The sequence below is a fragment of the Paroedura picta genome, chromosome 7, assembly GCF_049243985.1.
Source record: "Paroedura picta isolate Pp20150507F chromosome 7, Ppicta_v3.0, whole genome shotgun sequence".
Classification (NCBI taxonomy): domain Eukaryota; kingdom Metazoa; phylum Chordata; class Lepidosauria; order Squamata; family Gekkonidae; genus Paroedura; species Paroedura picta.
The window spans coordinates 11,798,411-11,819,790 of NC_135375.1; the positions used below are offsets into that span (position 1 = coordinate 11,798,411).

The following is a 21,380-nucleotide window of genomic DNA, read 5'->3' on the forward strand; positions in this document are numbered from 1 at the left end:
CTCTTTAGATGGAGAAAAGTTACTTTTCCTGCATTCCATAGCCTGTGTTTTTAAATTGTTGGGTGTTGTGAAGAGGGTGGCAGATGTTCCTAAAGAAGGGCTGACCCTGCTTAGCTTCCGGGGTCTGACACGCTTGGGCTGGCCCGGGCCATATCGTGAATCCTTAAAATGTGAACTCTACTCATGTGAATAGCTCACAGGACACTGCGATGAGACCAGAACCAATGGGTCGAAATTAATTCGAAAGAACGTTCGGCTAAACATTTGGAAGAAGTTCCTGACTGTCAGAGCGGTTTCTTAGTGGGACAGGCTTCCTCGGGAGGTGGTGGGTTCTCCTTCTTTGGAAGTTTTTAAGCAGAGGCTAGAGAGCCATCTGACAGGTATGCTGATTCTGCAAATTTGGGCAGATAGTGAGTGGGTGGGCAGAAGGCAGTGCTTGGCTCTTGTGGCCCTTTCTTGCATGCCCAGGAAATGCTGATCGCCACTTTGGGGTCAGAAGGCAAATTTCCTCCTAGCCAGAGATTCTGAAGTGGGGGCATCACCTGGGCATGGAATTGGGGTTACTGTGGGTGGGCAGGTAATTGTGACTTTCCTGCATTCCACAGAGGGGCTGGACTAGATGACCCTGGAGATCCCTTCCAGCTCTATGATTCTAAGTCATCCCTTTGTAGCGTGCCAGCCTCCAAGTGGGAGCTGAGTATCTCCTAGAATTACAGCTCATCTCCAGATTACAGAGAATAGTTCCCTGGAGAAGGTGGACTCTATGGCATTGTGCTACCCTGGGCCCGTTCCCAAATCTCCAGAATTTTCCCAGTTTGGAGCTGGCAACCTTACGCTCCCCCTCCACCCCCCACCAGGGGCCAGTGGGAACCTAACAACCTCCCTGTTTTGGCCAAGGCCCACTGAAGTGCTCAAAGGACAGACTCATTAAGATTATGCAGTGCCTTTTAAAATGAAGCTGCTGGGGGAGTTGACTGCCACAGATGCCTGTGCAGAAGAGGTGCCATGCGAGCTGTATTGTGGGCCCTAATGGCATTTTAGAGTTGCATTTTATTATTGCGTTTTTTTTTCCAACTCTCACCAGGCTTGCTACGACTGAACAGATGAGAGCTGGTAGGTATGTGTTCATGTGAGCTGCCACCTAGTGGCCATGTTGCAGATCCTTTTGCTTGAAAGGAAAACTAGGGAATGGGGACGTGTGATTTCCTAAGATGGAAGCTTCTCTGAATCTGGTGTACACATACATAGACCCTCAAATAAAGAAGAGCTGTTTTTTTTAATCTCCTGCTTTTCACTACCCAAAAGAGACCCACAGCAGTTTACACACACCTTTCCCTTCCTCTGCCCACAACAGGTGAGGCTGAGAGAGCTCTAGCAGAACTGTTCTGTCTGAACAGTCTGAACAGAGAATTGTGGATGGGTCACCCAGCTGGCTGCACGTGGAGGAGTGGGGAATCTAACTCAGTTCTCCAGATTACAGTCTGCTGCTCTTAACCACTACGACGTGCTGGCTATGCGCTTGCTTTAACAGAGTGTGCTAAGCCTACCTACACCCGTGCTAAGGTTAGTACTAAGCCTAAGATTATAATAACTAAGCGAGTTGGAAGGGGCCATGCAGGCCATCTAGTCCCACCCCCTACTCAATGCAGGATCAGCCTCAAGCATCCAGGATAAGGATCCTTCTAGCCACTGATTGAAGACTGACAGGGAGGGGGAGCTCCCCACCTCCTTAGGCAGCACCTTTCACTGCTGAACTACTCTGACTGAAATAATATTTCATGATATTTATCTGATATTGTTCTACACATAGTTTAAAACCCATTACTGCTAGTCCTCTCTTCTGCTGCCAACAGGAATCACTCCTCACTGTCCTCTAAGTGACAACCTTTCAAATACTTAAAGAGGGCTATCATGTCCCCTCTCAACCTCCTTTTCTCCAGGCTGGACATTCCCAAGTCCCTCAACCTATCTTCATAGGGCTTGGTGCCTTGGCCCCAGATCATCTTCGTCGCTCTCCTCTGTACCCCTTCAATTTTATCGACGTCCTTCTTGAAGTGAGACCTCCAGAACTGCACACAGTACTCCAGGTGTGGTCTGACCAGTGCCATATACAATGGGACTATGACATCTTGTGATTCTGATGTGATGCCCAAGACTGCATTCGCCTTCTTTACTGCCACATCACACTGCGCGCTCATATTTAGCTTACAGTCCACAAGTACCACAAGTACCCCAAAATCACATTCACATGCACTGCTATCCAGAAGCGTTTCTCAAACAAACAAGTGGTTGTGAGTGTCCTGCATTCTGCAGGGGGTTGGGCTAGATGACCCTGGAGGTCCCTTCCAACTCTGGGATTCCATGATTCCTGCAGGGCTTCCAGCAGGCTGCCTCTATCTGCCCCATGCAGCTGGAAAACAGCACCCAACCGGGGAACGTCTGCAGTTCCGTTCTGTCAACCGCTTCATGGTGGATTAAAAATAAACTTCATCAAAGGTTTGTTGACATTTTAATCACAGCATTTGCAATTCTAATCATCCTCACAACATCTCGGGAACAGATCTCCTCTGCATATTGATCAACGAGCAAGGTGGGACTACCGAGCGGGGCTCAGATCCGGGGAGACAAAGCTCCGCTTTTGGCTGAACGACCCCTCTGAGCTTATGGCGAGTGGAGTCGAAGAAGAAGAAGAAGAAGAAGAAGAAGAAGAAGAAGAAGAAGAAGAGTTGGTTCTTATATGCCGCTTTGCCCTACCCGAAGGAGGCTCAAAGCGGCTTATAGTCGCCTTCCCTTCCTCTCCCCACAACAGACACCCTGTGAGGTGGGTGAGGCTGAGAGAGTCCTGATGAAGAAGAAGAAGAAGAAGAAGAAGAAGAAGAAGAAGAAGAAGAAGAAGAAGAAGAAGAAGAAGAAGAAGAAGAAGAAGGAAGAAGAAGAAGAAGAAGAAGAAGAAGAGGTCATCCAGCTGGCTGCACGTGGGGGAGTGCAGAATCGAACCTGGCATGCCAGATGAGAAGTCCGCACTCCTAACCACTACACCAAACTGGCTCTCTGGAATACATGTTGTGCTGGGCTAAAACAATGGCCCATTGGTTATTGATTGGAGGCGTATAGCAAGATACGTCTGCACACAAACATGAATCAGGGGAGCCTTAAGTGGAGGTTTGGGTGGACCCGTTGGAGGAAGACAGGAAAGGTCTGCTTTTGGCTGACTAGTAAGAAGACTCGGTGAGAGGTTTTGAGTTCTGGGGTCCATTAAATATGTGGACAAGATGAACTGGGTGGGGGAACAGGAGCCATTTGCATGGACATCCTGAAAGGCTGGCAGATGCATCATTCCAAGAACCTGAAATTAAAAACAAAACAAAACAGAAACAAGAACCTCTGTTTTGGCAGCAGGCTGGAAAACTTGTGCCTAAGCAGAACCTGAGAAGAACAGGAAAAGCAGGACCTACAGCTATTGGAGAACGGAGCTATATAGATCAAAGAGCCAGAAGCAGCAGAGTCTCTTTCCCTCTGGGGTGCAAAAACTCCCTTCCCTGTCCCTCCCAATCTTTAAAGAATGTGCCTAATTTAAATCAAATGTGTACCCCTCTTTCTTGGAAGGAGCTCTGTGTGGCATGAAGGTATGGCCAAATTACCAGCTGTGGTTCTCTTTGGACATCTCCGATGACCTGGGACCAGTGCCGTGAGGTCTTCAGGAAGGGTGGATATTCTGACAATGTAGATTTGCAGAACTCATCCTTGCTAAAGCGTTTGCAAAGACGGCAACTAGGGGAAACAACCCACCACCTCTCTAGATTGTGCTGGACCAAAATGGACCCGTCCTTGCTACTGAAGTCCTGGCAAGGACCAATCTCTTCTCACCTGGCTGAATCTGCGTCACCAGCGGGCCCTCGGCAGGGAGCTCCCTCGTAATCTCCCTGTCGTCCTCGTTGATGTCCAGCCAGCGGTTGCACTTGAAGGTGTACTTCTCCTTTGTCAGCGTTTTCAAGAGGGTCACCTTGGAAATAAACAAGGAGGAGACCATCAGAATGGATGGGATGCAGGGAGGGAGGGAGGGAGGGAGGGAGGGAGGGAGGGAGGGAAGGAAGGAAGGAAGGAAGGAAGGAAGGAAGGAAGGAAGGAAGGAAGGAAGGAAGGAAGGAAGGAAGGAAGGAAGGAGAAGAATAGGAACTCAGGGGGGGAGGAAGGAAGGAAGGAAGGAAGGAAGGAAGGAAGGAAGGAAGGAAGGAAGGAAGGAAGGAAGGAAGGAAGGAAGGAAGGAGAAGAATAGGACTCAGGGTGAAGGAAGGCAAAATCATAAGGTGATAGAGGCTTTGTGAATTGCTGGGATGCTGTTAAGACTTTATGTCTTCTACAGCCTGGAAATTCAGCTAAACATGCTGTCAAGTTCTTTGTTCTCAGAATGTAAAAGGAGCCTGGCTTCGGCTGACATGTGACAAAATCCATTTCATTCCGGTTTATGCTGCAAACACCTTCGTTCTGATGACTTTATAGGCAAAAGCTATACCATAAAATACGTTTGGAACTTCACAGAGCCAACGGGGAGAGCAGGCTGCGGAAGGGACAGCAGCAAGTCGGAGAAAACAAGGGTGCCCTTACCCGTAACTGAAGTTCCTCCCAGTGTCTCCTGTGCAGACACCCAAGGGACTGCTTCAGAGCAGGCCTACCCCGAAGAAGTTTGCGAGAAAGTTCTAGAACCTACAGCCGAGTGCCCCACTCCCCCTCAGCTCAGTGGAGCCTTGAGTTCTGTTCCTGCCCAAATGATCACACAAAGAGGGGCGGTGGGAGCACTCTTCCCTTAGCCCTCTTTCAGCTTCGGGAAGACAGGCTGCACTGCAGCTTTATAAAGAATTTTTCAATGGTCCTGTATGTTTTCCCTCTAATTATGACCATCTAGACAGCATTTTCCAAGAAATGCAACGACTGCAGCCTGGAAGCAACACAAAATAATGCCCAGCGGCTCATGTGCACGGGGGAAGGACACAATACCTCTCCTTGTCAGGAGTCTAGACTTTTTAACCCAAAAGTGCAGCCTTGAAAGCCAGTGTGGTATCATGGTTAAGAGTAGTGGACTGTAATGGAAAGATCTGGATTGAATTCCCCACGCTTCCAACTTGGGCCAGTCCCAGTTCTTTTAGAACTCTCTCACTTCTACCTCACAAGGCTTGGGAGAGTGGCCTCTAAAGCACTGTACTCTACTAAGGGTCCTAGTCTTCCCCAGGCTCAACCCCAAATCTTCAGGAGCTGGCAATCCCAGCTTCTGGTAATTTAGTTCTGCATAAAAATTCCTAGCAGAAGAAGTAGAAGAGTTGGATTTTATATGCCACTTTTCTCTACCCAAAGGAGTCTCTAAGCAGCTTACAGTCGCCTTCCCTTTCCTCTCCCCACAACAGACACCCTGTGAGGTGGGTGAGGCTGAGAGAGCCCTGAGACTACTGAAGAAAAAGAAGAGTTGGTTCTTAGATGCCGCTTAACTCTCCCCAAAGGAGTCTCAAAGCAGTTTACAATCACCTTCCCTTTCCTCTGCCCACAACAGACACCCTGTGAGGGAGGGGAGGCTGAGAGAGCGCTGATATTACTGCTCAGTCAGAACAGCTTTATCAGTGCTGTAACTAGCCCAAGGTCACCCAGCTGGCTGTATGTGGAGGAGGAACAGGGAATCAAACTCAGCATGCCAGATTAGAAGTTTGTGTTCCTAACCGTTACACCAAGCACACATCTAACATTCCACATGGAATCCATAACACATGAACTGAGTATCCCCAGATTCTGCCTTCACATTTTCAAACTATGCTCTGAGAGAGGAATGGGTGTGTGTGTGTGGGGGGGGGGAAATATCACAGAGTTCCTTACCAAAGAACTTGAATTTCAAAGTGGGTGGAATTCAGGCATTCCTGTCTGTAAATCAGGCTTTAACAAGCTTAATTTACTATCATCTAGATATTTTTACTGCATTCTGCACAAACAGGTAGGGCGGTCACCCAGTTAATGAAATCTTTGCAATTACTTGCCTGACTTGAAGAGCTTTTTCTGCATGGAGGTTTTGCTGCCACTCAGCTACTTAACTGTGTTTTATAGCCCTTGCTCTCCCATTTCTCCTCCTTCTCCCCCAAAGTTTTTCCCATGTGTACTCTGGCCACTGGAAAACACACAGAAAAACCCTGAAGAATAACAGGGAGAGCAATGCCTAGCCAAGAGACAATGCCATAAGGAACAAGAAAGGCCAAAGGAGTTAAGAAACCAAGTTGTAGCAAAAACACTGTGCGGAAAAGCCCATTGTTATTGACTGATTGCTTCATAGGGCATAAGAATCAGACAAAAGTTCTAAAACAAAAAAATGGACTACAGTTCCCATGAGCCCCTGCCATGGACATCTGGAGGGCCACAGTTTGGCCACTCTGCTCTAAGCATTTTAATGACTGATGTTGTGTGGTAGAATGAGTGTCTAGGCTGGAGAGTAAATATATATTTTTTTTTCCTGTGTGGGAATCTTTATCTATTGCATTTTTACTTTTGTAAGCTTTTTTTTTTTTAAGCAGCCAGAAAAGTTTCCATTTCTTGGAATTTCATAGTGCAATGGGCTATATTTCTAGTTCTGAAAAAAACGCTATTACATTCTACGGAACGTACTTTCTTAGGAGCAAATTCCACTGACCCGGGATTATGCAGCGTCAGGCCACAGAAAGTTTCTAACTAATCCATCTAGCTGAAGAATCCACCCCATGGGGCAGCCCGAACCCCCTTTCTCCTTGACCAGAGGAAACGAGGATGCACCTTTTGTAGCCGAACGTCATCTTTTCCTTCAAGAGTGGACATGACAGCAAACCAGAACTAATGAGGGCAGGGTGATTGTTTGGGTCTATACTCTAGGGTGCTTCATGGTTTACCAACCCCCAACCCCCACCCGCACGAGATCCTCTTAAGCACCGAAGGGGGCAGAGACCTATCAACTTGCATTAGAGGCCCAAAGGCCGAGACCAAGAAACAGCGTGACCTTATTAAGAGGTAAATGGGGATTGCATAGCGAAGAGAAAACAATTTTTAAAGCCACTTTTTAAAGACTGTGCTCTGTCACTACAACGTTAACTAGTGAGGACAGACAACCGTTAGAACGGTGGTCCGGAGGACTCTCTTCTGTCCTGTTTCTATATGTAGTTTTGTCCCCCACTTCTTAATAAAAACTATTTTATTCTTTAAGCAGCGTGGTGCTCTGCTCTCTTGCCTATTTCAACTCTGCCATCAGTCTTAACCTAGGAACTGCACTCAGATCTCTCCGTTTTCGTTCTTTCTGATCGTTCTCTCACTTGTTCTCCACATGGCCATCCATGGGGAAACATATCTCTGCAGGTCTCTCCTGTAGGGACTATGCCCTCATACTCCCACACACAAGATGCAGGACAAGCTGGCCATTTGTGAGAGGGAAAGTACCATTAGGCTTTTCTCTCCCTTTGCCCTCTCACTCTCTGCACATGGCCTTCCATGGGGGGACGAGACATATCTCTGCAGGTCTCTCCTGTAGGGACTATGCCCTCATGCGGCCACACACAAGATGCTGGACAAGCTGGCCATCTGTGAGAGGGAAAGTATCTTCCTTTGCCCTCTCGCTGTCTACAGAGACAGATGGACAGATCTGCATTGCGAACCAGCTCTTTGGTGTGTTACCTTTTGCAGGTGCCAGCCGGAAAGCAGGGTCCGCTTCTCGTGCCATATCCGGAGCTTGTAAAAGGTGCCCAGGTCCGGGAGCTCGATCTGCAGGGAGAAATACCAAGATGGTCATAATAGCATCTTCTCGTTAGGGGTGACTCCATCACTGGGGGGTACTCTTGGCTCCAAAGCACCAGACATGAAGGAAGCACCTTGCAAAAACCAAAAATACATCCTTACGCCCAAAGAATGCTTAGATTTGGGTCTGCAAGCTGGGTTCGGTGTAAATAGGAGCTGGTTGAAGAGGTGGGCTTTTTATACCCTGCTTTTCACTATCCCAAAGGGTCCGCAAATGACTCACAAACAGCCTTCCCTTCTTCTCCCCACAACAGACACAATGTGAGCTGCAAGAGCTCTGAGAGAACTGTGACTGGCCCAAGATCCCCCCCTGGTTGCATGCGGAGGCTGGCATCCTATATTCCAGGGGGAGGCAACCTGTGGTCCTCCAGATGTTCATGGACTACAATTCCCATGAGCCCCTGCCAGCAAACTCTGGCAGGGGCTCATGGGAATTGTAGTCCATGAACATCTGGAGGACCACAGGCTGACTACCCCTGCTATATGCAATACACTTCAGGAATGTTGTCCCTTTTCTCTCTGGAAAATGGCATGTTGGATAATGCACTTTCAGTGCACTTTTTTTTTTATAATAATTTTATTGTTTATTATTATATAAAGCATTTACAGAGAAGTTGTAAAGAAAAAGCGACCAGTTGATATGGTTTGCCATCTCTTTTAACATAGATATTTAGTTCTCATCACATATTATTCCTAGTCTAGAAGTTTTTACCATTTTTCTTAGCCAAGTGATTGTTAATACATATGAGATCTGTTATAGGAATACATTCTGTTATTATCTTAAATTATATTAGGTCAGTCTCCTTCATAAATTGGCCCTGACCCAAGAATTACTACTGTTGTCTTGTTAATGCCTATAAAATATGGTTTGTCATCCTCTTTTGGCATACATATTAACATACATATTCAATTCCCATCGCATATTAATCCTGATCTAGGAGTTATTACCATCTTTCTTAACAAAGTAGTTGTTGATACATAGGAGGGTATAGTCTATTATAAGGATATATTCTATTATTGTCTTAAATGATATAAAGTCAGTTCCCTTCATATATTGGACCTGTCCTAAAGGTTGCTACTGCTATTTTTCTCAGAGGAAGCCAGGAGAATACTCCATTGTTCAGCTCATCTTTCAGGTGGTCGCAGAAAATGAAATTGTGTTTTTTTCCATAGTAGAGTGTTTCTGATTGTCCTTCTGTCAGGGCCAGAGAAATCTCTTACTTGATTCTTGCTTGTAATCGCCTTTGAGGGGGCTCTGAATCCTTTGTCAATCTGGATCTCTTCCTCTGGTCGCACAGAAATATCTCCTGATAGCTTCCTAGTTGCTGTCGCTTTTGAATAGACTCTTTTTATTTTGCTGATCCAAGTCATTTCCTGCTCTGAATAGACTTCCAGGTTTTTGGTACTTTCCTTCCGTGAATCTGTTTTCCCAGTTTCTTTAAAGATACTTTGGGTTTTTACATCTCTGGCACTCTATCCCTCCAGTTGATTAACTTCCAGACATTGAAGTTTCACTTGATTTACTGTTAGCTGAGCTGCGTCATCAGCTGGTCTCTCCGGACCTTGGGCTCCATCCAAAAGCTCCCCCTTAGTCCCACGAATTTCCTTTTCCAGCTTATTGACTGCTTTCAGTATCTCTGAGTTTCCTTTGCATAACAAATGGAAAAGCTGTGCCTTAGTTAATTCTTCCATAGTTCTAGGCAGTCACAAACTATAAACAGAAAGTCTCGTGAGGTCTCGCGGGAGCACGAGCGATCCCAAATTATCAGTTTGTCGATCTCCGTATCAAGTCAAATTCCCCCACTGAACTTTCACCCATAAATCTTCAAAGCACTCTCTTTGTTTGGTTAATGGGTATAATTAGCTGGGAGTCTCTCACTCGACGAAAGAGGGAATTCGCTTGTGAATTGGTTGAGGGGGGGGAGGGAAGAGCTTGTGGGAGAAGAGAGAGAAAAGCCAGAAAGCTTTCAATTCTTACTGTTGTAGGTTCCAGCTTCTGTCAGCTTCTGCTCCTGTCGATCTGGTAAATGATGGTCTGGGAAGAATGTAAGGTCAGCTGGTCGTTTCAAGCTTGTAAAGTTGTTTGCGACAAAGACGCCATCGTGACCTTGAGCACAAGCCGCTATTAATCCAGGGAGGTCTTGCTATCTCCCTACGGATCTGTAGGACCCTCAGGATACCGTTCCCGGTTCCTGGGGTGACCGGTGAGCAGATTTGCGTATCTGTTCAGGTCAGCCAGGTGCAGAAGCCCCTGACCCTCGGCATGGCTTAAGAGCTGAACAGAAGTCCAGCTTTCTTTATGGCGCCATCTTCAGTTCCTCCCAGTGCACTTTTGAAGCAGGATTTTCCTGTGCGGAAATGGAAAATCTACTTCGAAAGTGCATTGAAAGTGCATTAGCCTGTGTTCGTAGAACCTTGACTCAGCATTCCTCTACTGCAGAAAACAGCAGAGTGCTTTGGAGGAGAAGTCCCCCGTCATGCCCCAAAGTCTCACATGACCCATGCAATCAGGACAGAAGATAGACATTTGGAATGGCACCCTGCAGGATGGGAACGGGTAAAGACGTGGCATTAGATGTCCCGTTGGCTGCAGAGGAGAGGAGACACAGTAATGGGTTTAAACTACAAGTACAACGATATAGGCTAGATATCAGGAAAAAAATTTTCACAGTCAGAGTGGTTCAGCAGTGCAATAGGCTGCCTGAGGAGGTGGTGAGCTCCCCCTCACTGGCAGTCTTCAAGCAAAGGTTGGATACACACTTTTCTTGGATGCTTTAGGATGCTTTGGGCTGATCCTGCATTGAGCAGGGGGTTGGACTAGATGGCCTGAATGGCCCCTTCCAACTCTAGGATTCTGTGATTCTATGATTATGCAGCGGGCTACATAGAGTGAATGTGGATGCCCCACCAAACCATGGGCTGTCATTTTTTAGAAGCAAGTTGGAAAAGGAGGAGGAGACGGCTGGCCAGGGATTAAAACATGAGCCAGCAAAAAGGCTTGCTCTGCCCGCCAAGCTTCTCTAGAATATATGCTGCTTCCTCTCCAGCCCTCATTCACCTCTTGACACATCGTATCAATCTATCTCATTCTCAACATGGCCCCATCTGTAGATACTTAAATCCAGAGACTGGAGCCAGAAAACACAGATTGTTCTACAAACATGGACTGGGGAGTGGGGGGGAGCTTGCAGGAAAAAACCTGAAATCTTTTTTTAAAATGCACCAAAAATAAAATATGCAGCACCTCTACATTTGAGAAAAGAGATCTTGGTGGTCATTGGGGGGGGGGGGGCTGCTAGGCAACAACAGCTTATAATCGCCTTCCCTTCCTCTCCCCATAAGACACTCCGTGAGGTGGGTGGGGCTGAGAGACCTCTGACAGGACTGCTCTGGGAAAACAGCACTATCAGGACTGTAACAAGCCCAAGCTCATTCAGCTGGCTGCATAGGAAGGAACGGGAAATCAAACCCACTCTTAAAGACTACAACACACTTTTAACCACTACTGCAGCATGCAGCATCAACTAGAACCAAAAAGTGTAATAGGATTTGGACTGATTCTCACACTGCATCACCACAAATGTTGCATGAGGGTCCCACACAAAATTTCAACAAGAAGTCCTACCATGAACTTGTCAACTTGTCCAGCTTCGAAGTTATCGGAGTTATTGTCCAGCTTCATTTCGTCTGATTTCCCTGTGTCACCAAAAATCTGGAAGAAGATGGGAGCATCTGTGCCTGCCCCTCGCATGTCACTGGTCCAGATCCACAGGGACCAAGGATTTTCTGCCAAAAAAAAAAAATATGAACCACTGAAAGGGCAACACTGGGGACAAACATCCAAGGAGAGAAGCAAATACAAAACAAAAATAGTTGCTATTCAGGAATTTTGTGCATGAAGCAGTCTGGGTTCAGAACACCAGATGCACACAGTTATTCACATAACTTTAGCTGTAATCCCCTTTCTTCTAACTTTGAGTCCTATGGCATCTTTAAGAGCAACAAAGATTTATTCAAGGTGTGAACTTTTGTGGGCAGGCACACTTCCTCAGACGATGGAACAGGGGTCATAAGAATACAGATATCAGGAGAAAGTAAATGAGTGGCAAATTAGTAAACCGCATCATAAGTCCAAATATAGAATCATAGAGTTGGAAGGGGACATACAGGCCATCTAGTCCAACCCCCTGCTCATTGCAGGATCAGCCCAAATGCAGCATATGCAGCATGATAATTCTTTGCTAGAAAAGCCAGTCAGTCCTGTGAGTTCTATTGTTCACAAAAACACCGGGGCCATAAAAATGTTAAGGTTAGTGATTAATGGCAGACACTTTCCCAGTTGTGAAAAAAAGGAATTAAAGCGATGTATTGTTAATTAACTGGCATCTCCAGTGAAAGGGACCAGGCAGGAGGTGGTATGGAAACCTCAGCAGTTCATTGGCAGAATATCTGCAGAAAGTCCCAGGTTCAATCCCCAACGTCTCCAGCTAAACCAGGGATTGGGCTGTAGGTTGTGAAAGGTCTCTCACCCTGAGACCCTGGAGAGCCACCACCCATCTGAGTAGAAAATACAGACTTTGATGGACTAATAGTCTGATTCACTATGAAGGAGGCCCAGTTTAAGGACTTGCAGGGCCTTAGTGGAGCTCAACTGATGCTGTTCCTTGTGCTGCCCATCTAACATCAGGGGCTGCCTCCCAGGTACACTTGGAATTTTAGAGTCAACTGAGAACATTTCTTGACCCTTGATGGGACATGCAAAAAATGCCCCAATATCTAAGGCAGGGTTTCTCAACCAGGGTTTCATTAAACTCTGGGACTTCTTGACGGCCCTGGAAGGGTTTCCTGAATGGGTGGGAGTTCGTTAATTTTTATTTAGGATGGTTTAGGATGGTTAGGGCTGATCCTGCGTTGAGCAGGGGGTTGGACTAGATGGCCTGTATGGCCCCTTCCAACTCTATGATTCTATGATTCTATGATTCTATTACATTTTTTAAATTTTTGTTATTAGGTGATATGACCTGTCATTTCCACCCACCCACCCCTCCCTCCCAAATTGGCCAATGACAGGCCTGGAGGGGGTGGGAAGGGGAGGGGCCCCAGGTGGGCGTGTCCACGGCTATGCTTCCCAACCATATTCTGCATGAACCTGCCGCTTCTGGAGTTACTCAAAGTCTGACAAATGTTTCAGGGGTTTCTCAATGGTCAAAAAACTGAGAAAGGCTCATTTAAGGGGGGCCCTAACCATACAGCACTGTGGGGCCCGGGAACTGCGGGGCCTGGAGCATGTGCTGCATGTGCTACTAGAATAAGGCAGAAAGAGGTTCTTGGAGGGGGGCGTGGGGTACACGTGGGATAGGGGCTCAATCTGAACAAGTGTGCTGTTATTATTCTTTAATCAAAACAATGTCTGGAAAGGCCCTTGCTCGGCATGCACACGGCAAAATTAATCCAGACAGAGGTAAGGCAAGGAACGCTCCTTCCCACACAGGCTGGCAGGTGAGATGCCAACAGAAATTATCCCAGCATAAGGCCCCCTGGAAAGGTCACCCTTTCTTTCAGGGCGGCCGTTTCCTGCCTGTTTAATACACAACCGCCACAAAAGGATTACCCTGTCAATAGCAATCAGGGTGCCTAATCGGGCAGTTTAAAGGCCATAAATACTTTAGCTGAATGGACCGCTCTGCAAAGATAAAGTGGCCGAGACATCAAGTAATATTTGTGATAATGAGCTTGGTTTCAACCGAACTGCCTCTTAAGCAGGACAAATGGCTCGCCACAAAAGGATCTTGATTGGACAGGGAGGGGGGGGGCCTTGACCCATTTTCCTAAAAGCATTCGTTACGCTAACATGATTAGGGAATGGAAAGACGGTACAAATCCTCCATGGCCGGGTGGGTGGGTGGGTGAACCTCGTGCAACCTTTCCACTTCCTTCTTGAAGCACCTCTCGGTTGTTTTCTTATGGTTTTGTTCAAAGGGATTGGCCCATTCTGTACATAGCGCCTGAAAGAACATCTCAGTCGTCATCCCCACTGTGTCTATGGCTGCTTCCACACCGGGGGCGGAAAAAGCACAAAGCTGCCCTGACAGCAGCTGCAAGCAGCGTAGGAGCACGCAGGAACGGCGGGCACACTCCCTGCCTTTATGCCGTTTGCTGTCACTGCACGCTCCACCTTTTGCTCCCTTGTGTCTATTTCTTCCTCTGAAATCTCCCAAAGTTAAAGGGCGCTGCGATCCCTTTAAACATCTGTGGGATGAACTCGCCCACTTGGAAAAGGTGTTTAAAGGGACTGTGAGCCCTTTATATGCCTTCAGAGTTCACTTGTGACCCAAATCCCTATAAACACCTTTCCTCCCATATATTGCATTTAATGGAGGATGGGGGTACCTTAGTTGGGGGACCATAGAATTGGTCTAATCTTTTTGAAACTTGGGGGGGGGGAGTTTGGGGAGAGACACCAGTAGCTATGCTGCAAATCTGGCACCTCTACCTCAAAAAAAACAGCCCCAATATTTTTGAGGTTCAAGATACCCAAACCCCAAAATACGTTTTTTTGCCCACCTACTCAAGACTGAGTCTAATAATACCAAAGACACTTAGACCCGGCTCGTGGTGATTCAGGTCCAGGCACAGGTGGCTTGTACCCCTCCGCGTGAAGAGACAAAATACCTCAAGCTTTATCACCTTCTTAGGCTGCCATTTCCAGGGTAAGAAATGCCTGAAGATTTTTGGGGAAGATCCCGGGGAGGATGGGGCAAGACCCCGACAAGGCCCAAATGCCACAGAATTCACCCTCCAAAGTGGCCATTTTCTCCACAGGGCCTGATCTCTATTTCCTGGAGTTTAACTGTAATAAGCAGGAGGTCTCCAGGTGTCACCTGGAGGTTGGCAGCCGTACTGTCTTTGGCACCTACTTTTCAATCTCTTCTGGCGCATCGAGAGCATTTCGTAGAGTTCCCGTTCCACCAGCCCATCGCCTTCGTCTTCGTCCAGCCATTTCCCACAAGGGAATGTCTGCTCAATGCCGGTAAACGGGCAATACACCGTTACCTGGTGGGAGAAGAAGGAAACCAACCCAGCACAATGAATAATCCAGATTTATTGCTACCCACATTCTGAGAGGAGACAGGCAGACTGACAGACAGACAGACAGAGTGGTTTAATGGTTAAAACTCTGATCTGAATAAATGGGTTTGATTTCCCACTTCTCCACCACATGAAGCCTCTCATCACTCTCTCAGCCCCACCTGCCTCACAAGATGCCTGTTGTGGGCAAAGGTGATTTTAAGTCGCTTTGAGACACATGAGACCTGCTGGGGTGACCTTGGGCCAATCCCAGTTCTCTCAGGACTCCCAGGCCCACCTGCTTCACAAGATGCCCACTGTGGGTAGAGGAAGGGAAGGCCACTCTAAACAATCCTAAGAAACCTTACGGTAGAGAAAAGTGGAGTATAAAAAAACAACTATTTGAGCTGGCAGTGGGTAAACAGTCCCGTGCAGATTACCCCCTGGAGAAAATGGACACTTTGGAAGGTGGGCTCTATAGCAATTTGGCCCCTCCCCTTCCCAAGCCCCACCCCTCTCAGGCTCCATCCCTCCCCAAATCTCCAGGTATTTCCCAAGCTGGATCTGGCAACCTTCTGAAGCAGCGAGGAAGATTTGGCCACAGGGAATCCAAGCCAGTGAGCACAGCTGTTGTGAATGCAGAGAATGAAGAAGTGATCATGAATCCTATTCCAGGAATTTAGCCTGTATTGAAGGGTTTTTACCCTCCAATATGTTGGCAGCCTTCCTTGTAACCCTGTTAACGACCTTCTAAGGCAGACTTCAGAGCTGTTGCTGGAAGGTTTTGGCTTTTCTACAACCTGGTGTTGCCAGCCTCCAAAAACAGAAAAAAATATCTAGGAGTTTGTTTTGATGTTTTGGAATTTTGAGGAATGGTTCATAATGGAATAAACTGTTCATTTGCCATGGCCAGCTTGAAAAGTATTTCATTTACTAGCCTCCAATAGCAGTCTGGAGATCTCCCATAATTACAAAAGACCTTCAGACTACAGAGATAATTTCCCGTTGAGAACAGGGCTTCCCGCTCAAAGCTTAAGGTTTACAACCATTTGGATTATGCCAGTTCTGCATGAAACTACTAGTACAAGTTTTCACACAGCAGTCATTTGACTGAATCAAACGCTTATGGGGTCTTCAAGTGAAACAAATAATGGGCATAAATTACAAATATGATTAGGATTAGAATATAAAAGTTTAAAGTCTTCAGATCTGGCTCTAAGGGACTTAAAAAAAAAACAACCTTAAATTGGTGCATACTTACTAGAAAATAAATCCAATTGAACACAGTGGGAATTCCTTGCCAATAAATAGCAAAAGATTAGTATGAGTGCCCCATTTGCCTTTAAGGCACCAACGTTGAGTTCACTTTGCCAATTCAATAGGGATTGTTTCAGAGCTTATTGTTTTTGCAATAACTTTACATCCAGCAACATGACTGAGATTGTCAAAACAATGACCAGACAGACTAGCGAAAAATCAAGCATGAAGACTTTCCCCCTGTGCTACAAGTCAGGACCAAAATAGATGATAAATTAGCACATTGGGTCAGGTTTAAGTGCTGGCATAAGGATGGGGAAACTGGGATGAAGTAGAAGAAGAAGAGTTGGTTCTTGTATGCCGCTTTTCTCTCCCCAAAGGAGTCTCAAAGCGGCTTACAGTTGTCTTCCCTTTCCTCTCCCCACAACAGACACCCTGTGAGGGAGGGGAGGCCGAGAGAGCCCTGATATTGCTGAAGAAGAAGAAGAGTTGGTTCTTATATGCTGCTTTTCTCTACCCAAAGGAGTCTCAAAGCGGCTTATAATCCCCTTCCCATTCCTCTCCCCACAACAGACACCCTGTGAGGGAGGTGAGGCTGAGAGAGCCCTGATATTCCTGCTCGGTCAGAACAGCTTTATCAATGTTGTGGCAAGCCAAAGGCCACCCAGCTGGTTGCACGTGGAGGAGCGAGGAATCGAACCTGGTTCATCAGATTAGAAGTCCACACTCCTAACCACTACACGAAGAAAGAAAGAAAGAAAGAAAGAAAGAAAGAAAGAAAGAAAGAAAGAAAGAAAGAAAGAAGAAAGAAAGAAAGAAAGAAAGAAAGAAAGAAAGAAAGAAAGAAAGAAAGAAAGAAAGAAAGAAAGAAAGAAAGAAAGAAAGAAAGAAAGAAAGAAAGAAAGAAAGAGACATTTTGCATAATTCTACAGGTGCATTTTATAAAGTAAAGGGGTATTTGTGTGCTTTGGATTCAGCTCAGATCATTTCGGGCCAAATCCCAAAATTATATGATCCCCCCCCCCGTGCGCATGTGCCTAATGGGGAGAAATCGGATCCAGAGGATGCCTACATTAACTGGCTAACCCAGCGGCCTCGTAATTGAAATCGCAGCAGCCGTTTCCAAAGGCTCGCAGGTCGCTCCGTTCGGGCGGCTAATGGGAGAACGATCGGACAGCTGCTCAGAGCTGTGAAGTGACCCGTCCTCACCTTCTCGCAGTACCAGCCGGAGCTGACGCCGCAGTTGTCGTGTCCGATGGAGACGCGGCTCAAGGGGCTGAGAAGAGCGGCAATCTCGATGTTGAAGAGGTCCGTCCGGGCACGTTCAAACTCCCCTCCCTCCAGGAAAACCTTCCCGCTGTTTTTCAGGCCTTTGGAGCCGTGCATGACGATGTGGATCTTGGAGTTGGTCCCGGCCCCTCGGACGTCCCCGGTCATGACAGCAACATTGTAAACCATACCTGAAGGGAGGCAGATGTGTTAGAGTCAGAGTCTGCAGCAAGCCACTAGTATGCCCTAGTGCAGGGGTAGTCAAACTGCGGCCCTCCAGATGTCCATGGACTACAATTCCCAGGAGCCCCTGCCAGCATTCGCTGGCAGGGGCTCCTGGGAATTGTAGTCCATGGACATCTGGAGGGCCGCAGTTTGACTACCCCTGCCCTAGGGCATGGCCTCGTTGACCTTGTACAAATATTCTACAGTTCTTTTGCTAAATGTGAACTATACTACCGTTTACTGTCTGCTGCTGTAGGCTACATCATTTTTTAAATATATGAATCATATTTATAGACCGCTGCTCCGGAACCAGCCATCTCACGGAGGTTAAAATAAAGTAAGAGAGGTAGGACTTAGTGAAGGACCAGACACAGGGCAAGTAAAGAGGCACTGGGATACCAATTGTTGTTGTTGTTATGTGCGAAGTCATGTCCGACCCATCGCGACCCCATGGACAATGATCCTCCAGGCCTTCCTGTCCTCTTCCATTCCCCGGAGTCCATTTAAACTCGCACCAGCTGCTTCAGTGACTCCATCCAGCCACCTCATTCTCTGTCGTCCCCTTCTTCTTTTGCCCTCGATCACTCCCAGCATTAGGCTCTTCTCCAGGGAGTCCTTCCTGCTCATGAGGTGGCCAAAGTATCTGAGTTTCATCATCAGGATCTGGCCTTCTAAGGAGCAGTCAGGGCTGATCTCCTCTAGGACTGACCGGTTTGTTCGCCTTGCAGTCCAAGGGACTCGCAAGAGTCTTCTCCAGCACCAGAGTTGAAAAGCCTCAATTCTTTGACGCTCGGCCTTCCTTATGGTCCAACTTTCATAGCCATACATTACAACTGGGAAGACCATAGCCTTGACTAAACGTACTTTTGTTGGCAGGGTGATGTCTCTGCTTTTTAGGATGCTGTCTAGATTTGCCATAGCTTTCTTCCCCAGGAGCAAGCGTCTTTTAATTTCTTTGCTGCAGTCCCCATCTGCAGTGATCTTGGAGCCCAGGAAAATAAAATCTGTCACTATCCCCATTTCTTCCCTGTCTATTTGCCAGGAATTGAGATGGCCGGATGCCATCATCTTTGTTTTCTTGATGTTGAGTTTCAAGCCAATTTTTGCACTCTCCTCCTTCACCCGCATCAACAGGCTCTTTAGTTCCATATTGGGATACCTATATGGCTAATCAAATATACAGAGTAGACTTTTATGGTGCAAACTTAAATGGACTCCGGGGAATGGTAGAGAACAGGAAGGCCTGGAGGATCATTGCCCAGGGGGGTCGCAATGGGTCGGACATGACTTCGCACCTAACAACAACAAAAGACTTTTATGGAGTCTTCAAACTTCCATTGTTCTTTATTCTTTTATATTCAACAAATCCCAACGCGTTTCGCTCTTTTCAAGGGACTTCAATTTCAATGTTTTGAAAACCAACTTCGATATTGAGAAATAATCTCCTAACAGTGAGTTCAATGTTTTGAAAACCAATTTTGATATTGAGAAATAATCCCCTAACAGTGAGTATGATTGTTTTAACAATTGCTACTCGTAGCTAAAGGCGTTCCAGACGTGTATGGTTGCTTCAATAACCCCCTCCCCCATATTCTTGGCCCAAGAGAAAAGCAATATTGCCATGCTTAGCAAGGGAGGAAATGACCTTTTCCCTAATCTCTTCTGTCATTAATAGTTTAACATGTTTACGACGGGCACCACAGAGCGGAAGATGCTTCCTTCAGTCGATATCAATGGGTTTTTAGGGCTGGCCTTTTCAAGCTATGAACATAGCTCAGGTCCAGGCTGGTGTCCAAGAGCGGCTTACAAACACCTTTCCCTTCCTCTCCCCACAACAGATCGCCTGTGAGGTAGGTGAGGCTGAGCGAGCCCTGAGAGAACTGGGACTGACCCAAGGTCAGCCAGCTGGCTGCACGTGGAGGAGTGGGGAATTTCCAGGTTACAGGCTGCCGCTCTTAACCGCTACACCATGCTGAACTTTAGGAGAGATTTCTGAACAACAAGAGCAGTTTGAGAATAGTCAGAGTTAAATCCATGGGTTCCGCGGTTCTTTATTCGGATCCCAGCAAGGAGTAACTGAACTGAACCGAACCGAACTGAACACCCCCCTGAAACTCCGAACTTATATACATAAGCAAACAATAGATCTTCCCTCCAGTGTACGCTATTGGTCAGTTTCAGTTTAGACCCGGTAAAAGAGCAGGGGACGGGGTTTCCGGACTGATGCTCCATTTCATGTCGTTGACTGGAGCACAATTGCAGGCCATGGCAAATTAGGCTCCCTCGGTCGCGTTTTATTGGAAGGGATTCCCTTTGTGGAGCAGCTAACCATACGAGACTTTATCCAAAGAAGGACACAAAACAGAGCCTCAACCCGGAATCCCCGTCTCCTGCCCTTTTACAAGGTCTAGGCAGAATTTTAAGAAAGAGAACAGCTCCAACAGGACTGTGACTGGCCCCAGGTCACCCAGCTGGCTGCACGCGGAGAAGCAGGGAATCAAACCCGGCTCGCCGGATTAGAAGCTGCCGCTTTTAACCGCTACGCTGTGCCAGCTCCCCGGCCTCTGCGGCAGGTTGCTAAGTGAGTCCCGGAGCTTATTTTGGCCAAAGAATTCTAGTAAGGAAGCCAGAAGATTCAAAAGTGTCAGTCTCAGGCCTGGCTCTGTGCTCGGGCCTCCAGGAGCTAGAGAAGGCAGACTCAGGTCCTTCCCAGCCAAGAGTCCTACCAACGTACTGGTGCACAACATCCATCAGCGCAAATAAATAATTAAGCTGCTTGGGAAAGGGCAGCAGAAGCCAGACTTTAGCACGACTACTCAGCAGCCCTCCCCAGCAGGCCTGCGGTGCAGCCAGATGCCTCTTGGCCTGAAATAGTTGCTCTCTGCTCTTTCTTTCCCCCGGGGGTAGGAAGCTCTGACTCGCAACCTTCGGAGCCTGAGTTCCCTTCATACTGCCGGGCTCTGATGTTCAAAGGCTTTGGAATAAATTAGGGTGGCCAGCTCTGGGATAGGAAATACCTGGAGACTTTGGGGGGTGGAGCCAGGAGTGGGTTGGATTTGGGGTGGGGTGGGGTGGGATGGGACCTCAGTGGAGGGTAGCCCTATAGATGCCACCCTCCGAAGCAGCCATTTTTCCCAGGGGAACTGAGAGCCAATTTGGTGTAGTGGTTCAGAGCAACAGCCCTCTCATCCTTTATTTAATTTTCCTTCCCATCCTGTATTTCTAATAAATGCTTCCCTTTCTTTGTGGGGCTGGCATGAAAGTGGCAATCGAACCTTCATTTGTCTACCAGGGGTGGTTAAGAGCGGCGGCTTCTAATCTGGTGAGCTGGGTTTGATTCCCCGCTCCTCCATAGGGAGCCAAATGGGTGACTTTGGGCCAGTCATAGTTCTCTTAGAGCTGCTCTCACAGAGCAGTTCTGTCGGAGCTCTCTCGGCCTCACCTACGACACAGGGTGTCTGTGGTGGGGAGAGGGAAGGCAATTGTAAGCTGCTTTGAGACTCCTTCGAGTAGTGAAAAGTGGGATATAAAAAACCAGCCCTTCTTCTTCAGTCATATCTGGACTCTCTCAGCCCCTCCTCCCTCACAGGGTGCCTGTTGTGGGGAGAGGAAGAGAAGGCAATTGTAAGCTGCTTTGAGACTCCTTCGAGTAGTGAAAAGTGGGGTATAAAAAACAACTGTTCTTTTCTGTTCCCCTGTAAAAGTGGGGTCCCACCAGGAGTCTGCCATCTTTCCAATTAACTCTTCCACAGTTTACAGCACTAGGCAGAGAA

The 21,380-nt window shown here is 47.2% G+C and overlaps 1 protein-coding gene across 1 annotated transcript in view; it reads right to left on the reverse strand.

Moving 5' to 3' along the window:
• The window catches only part of LOXHD1 (lipoxygenase homology PLAT domains 1), a 146,014-nt gene that overhangs the window by 96,646 nt on the left and 27,988 nt on the right, over nt 1–21,380 (reverse strand). Inside the window, exons 8-12 of the mRNA XM_077346719.1 lie at nt 17,323–17,573; nt 14,706–14,841; nt 11,414–11,574; nt 7,669–7,755; nt 3,868–4,003 (exon numbers count right to left, since the gene is read on the reverse strand). Coding sequence (XP_077202834.1) covers nt 3,868–4,003; nt 7,669–7,755; nt 11,414–11,574; nt 14,706–14,841; nt 17,323–17,573 — 771 coding nt within the window. The remainder of the gene's footprint in view (nt 1–3,867; nt 4,004–7,668; nt 7,756–11,413; nt 11,575–14,705; nt 14,842–17,322; nt 17,574–21,380) is intronic.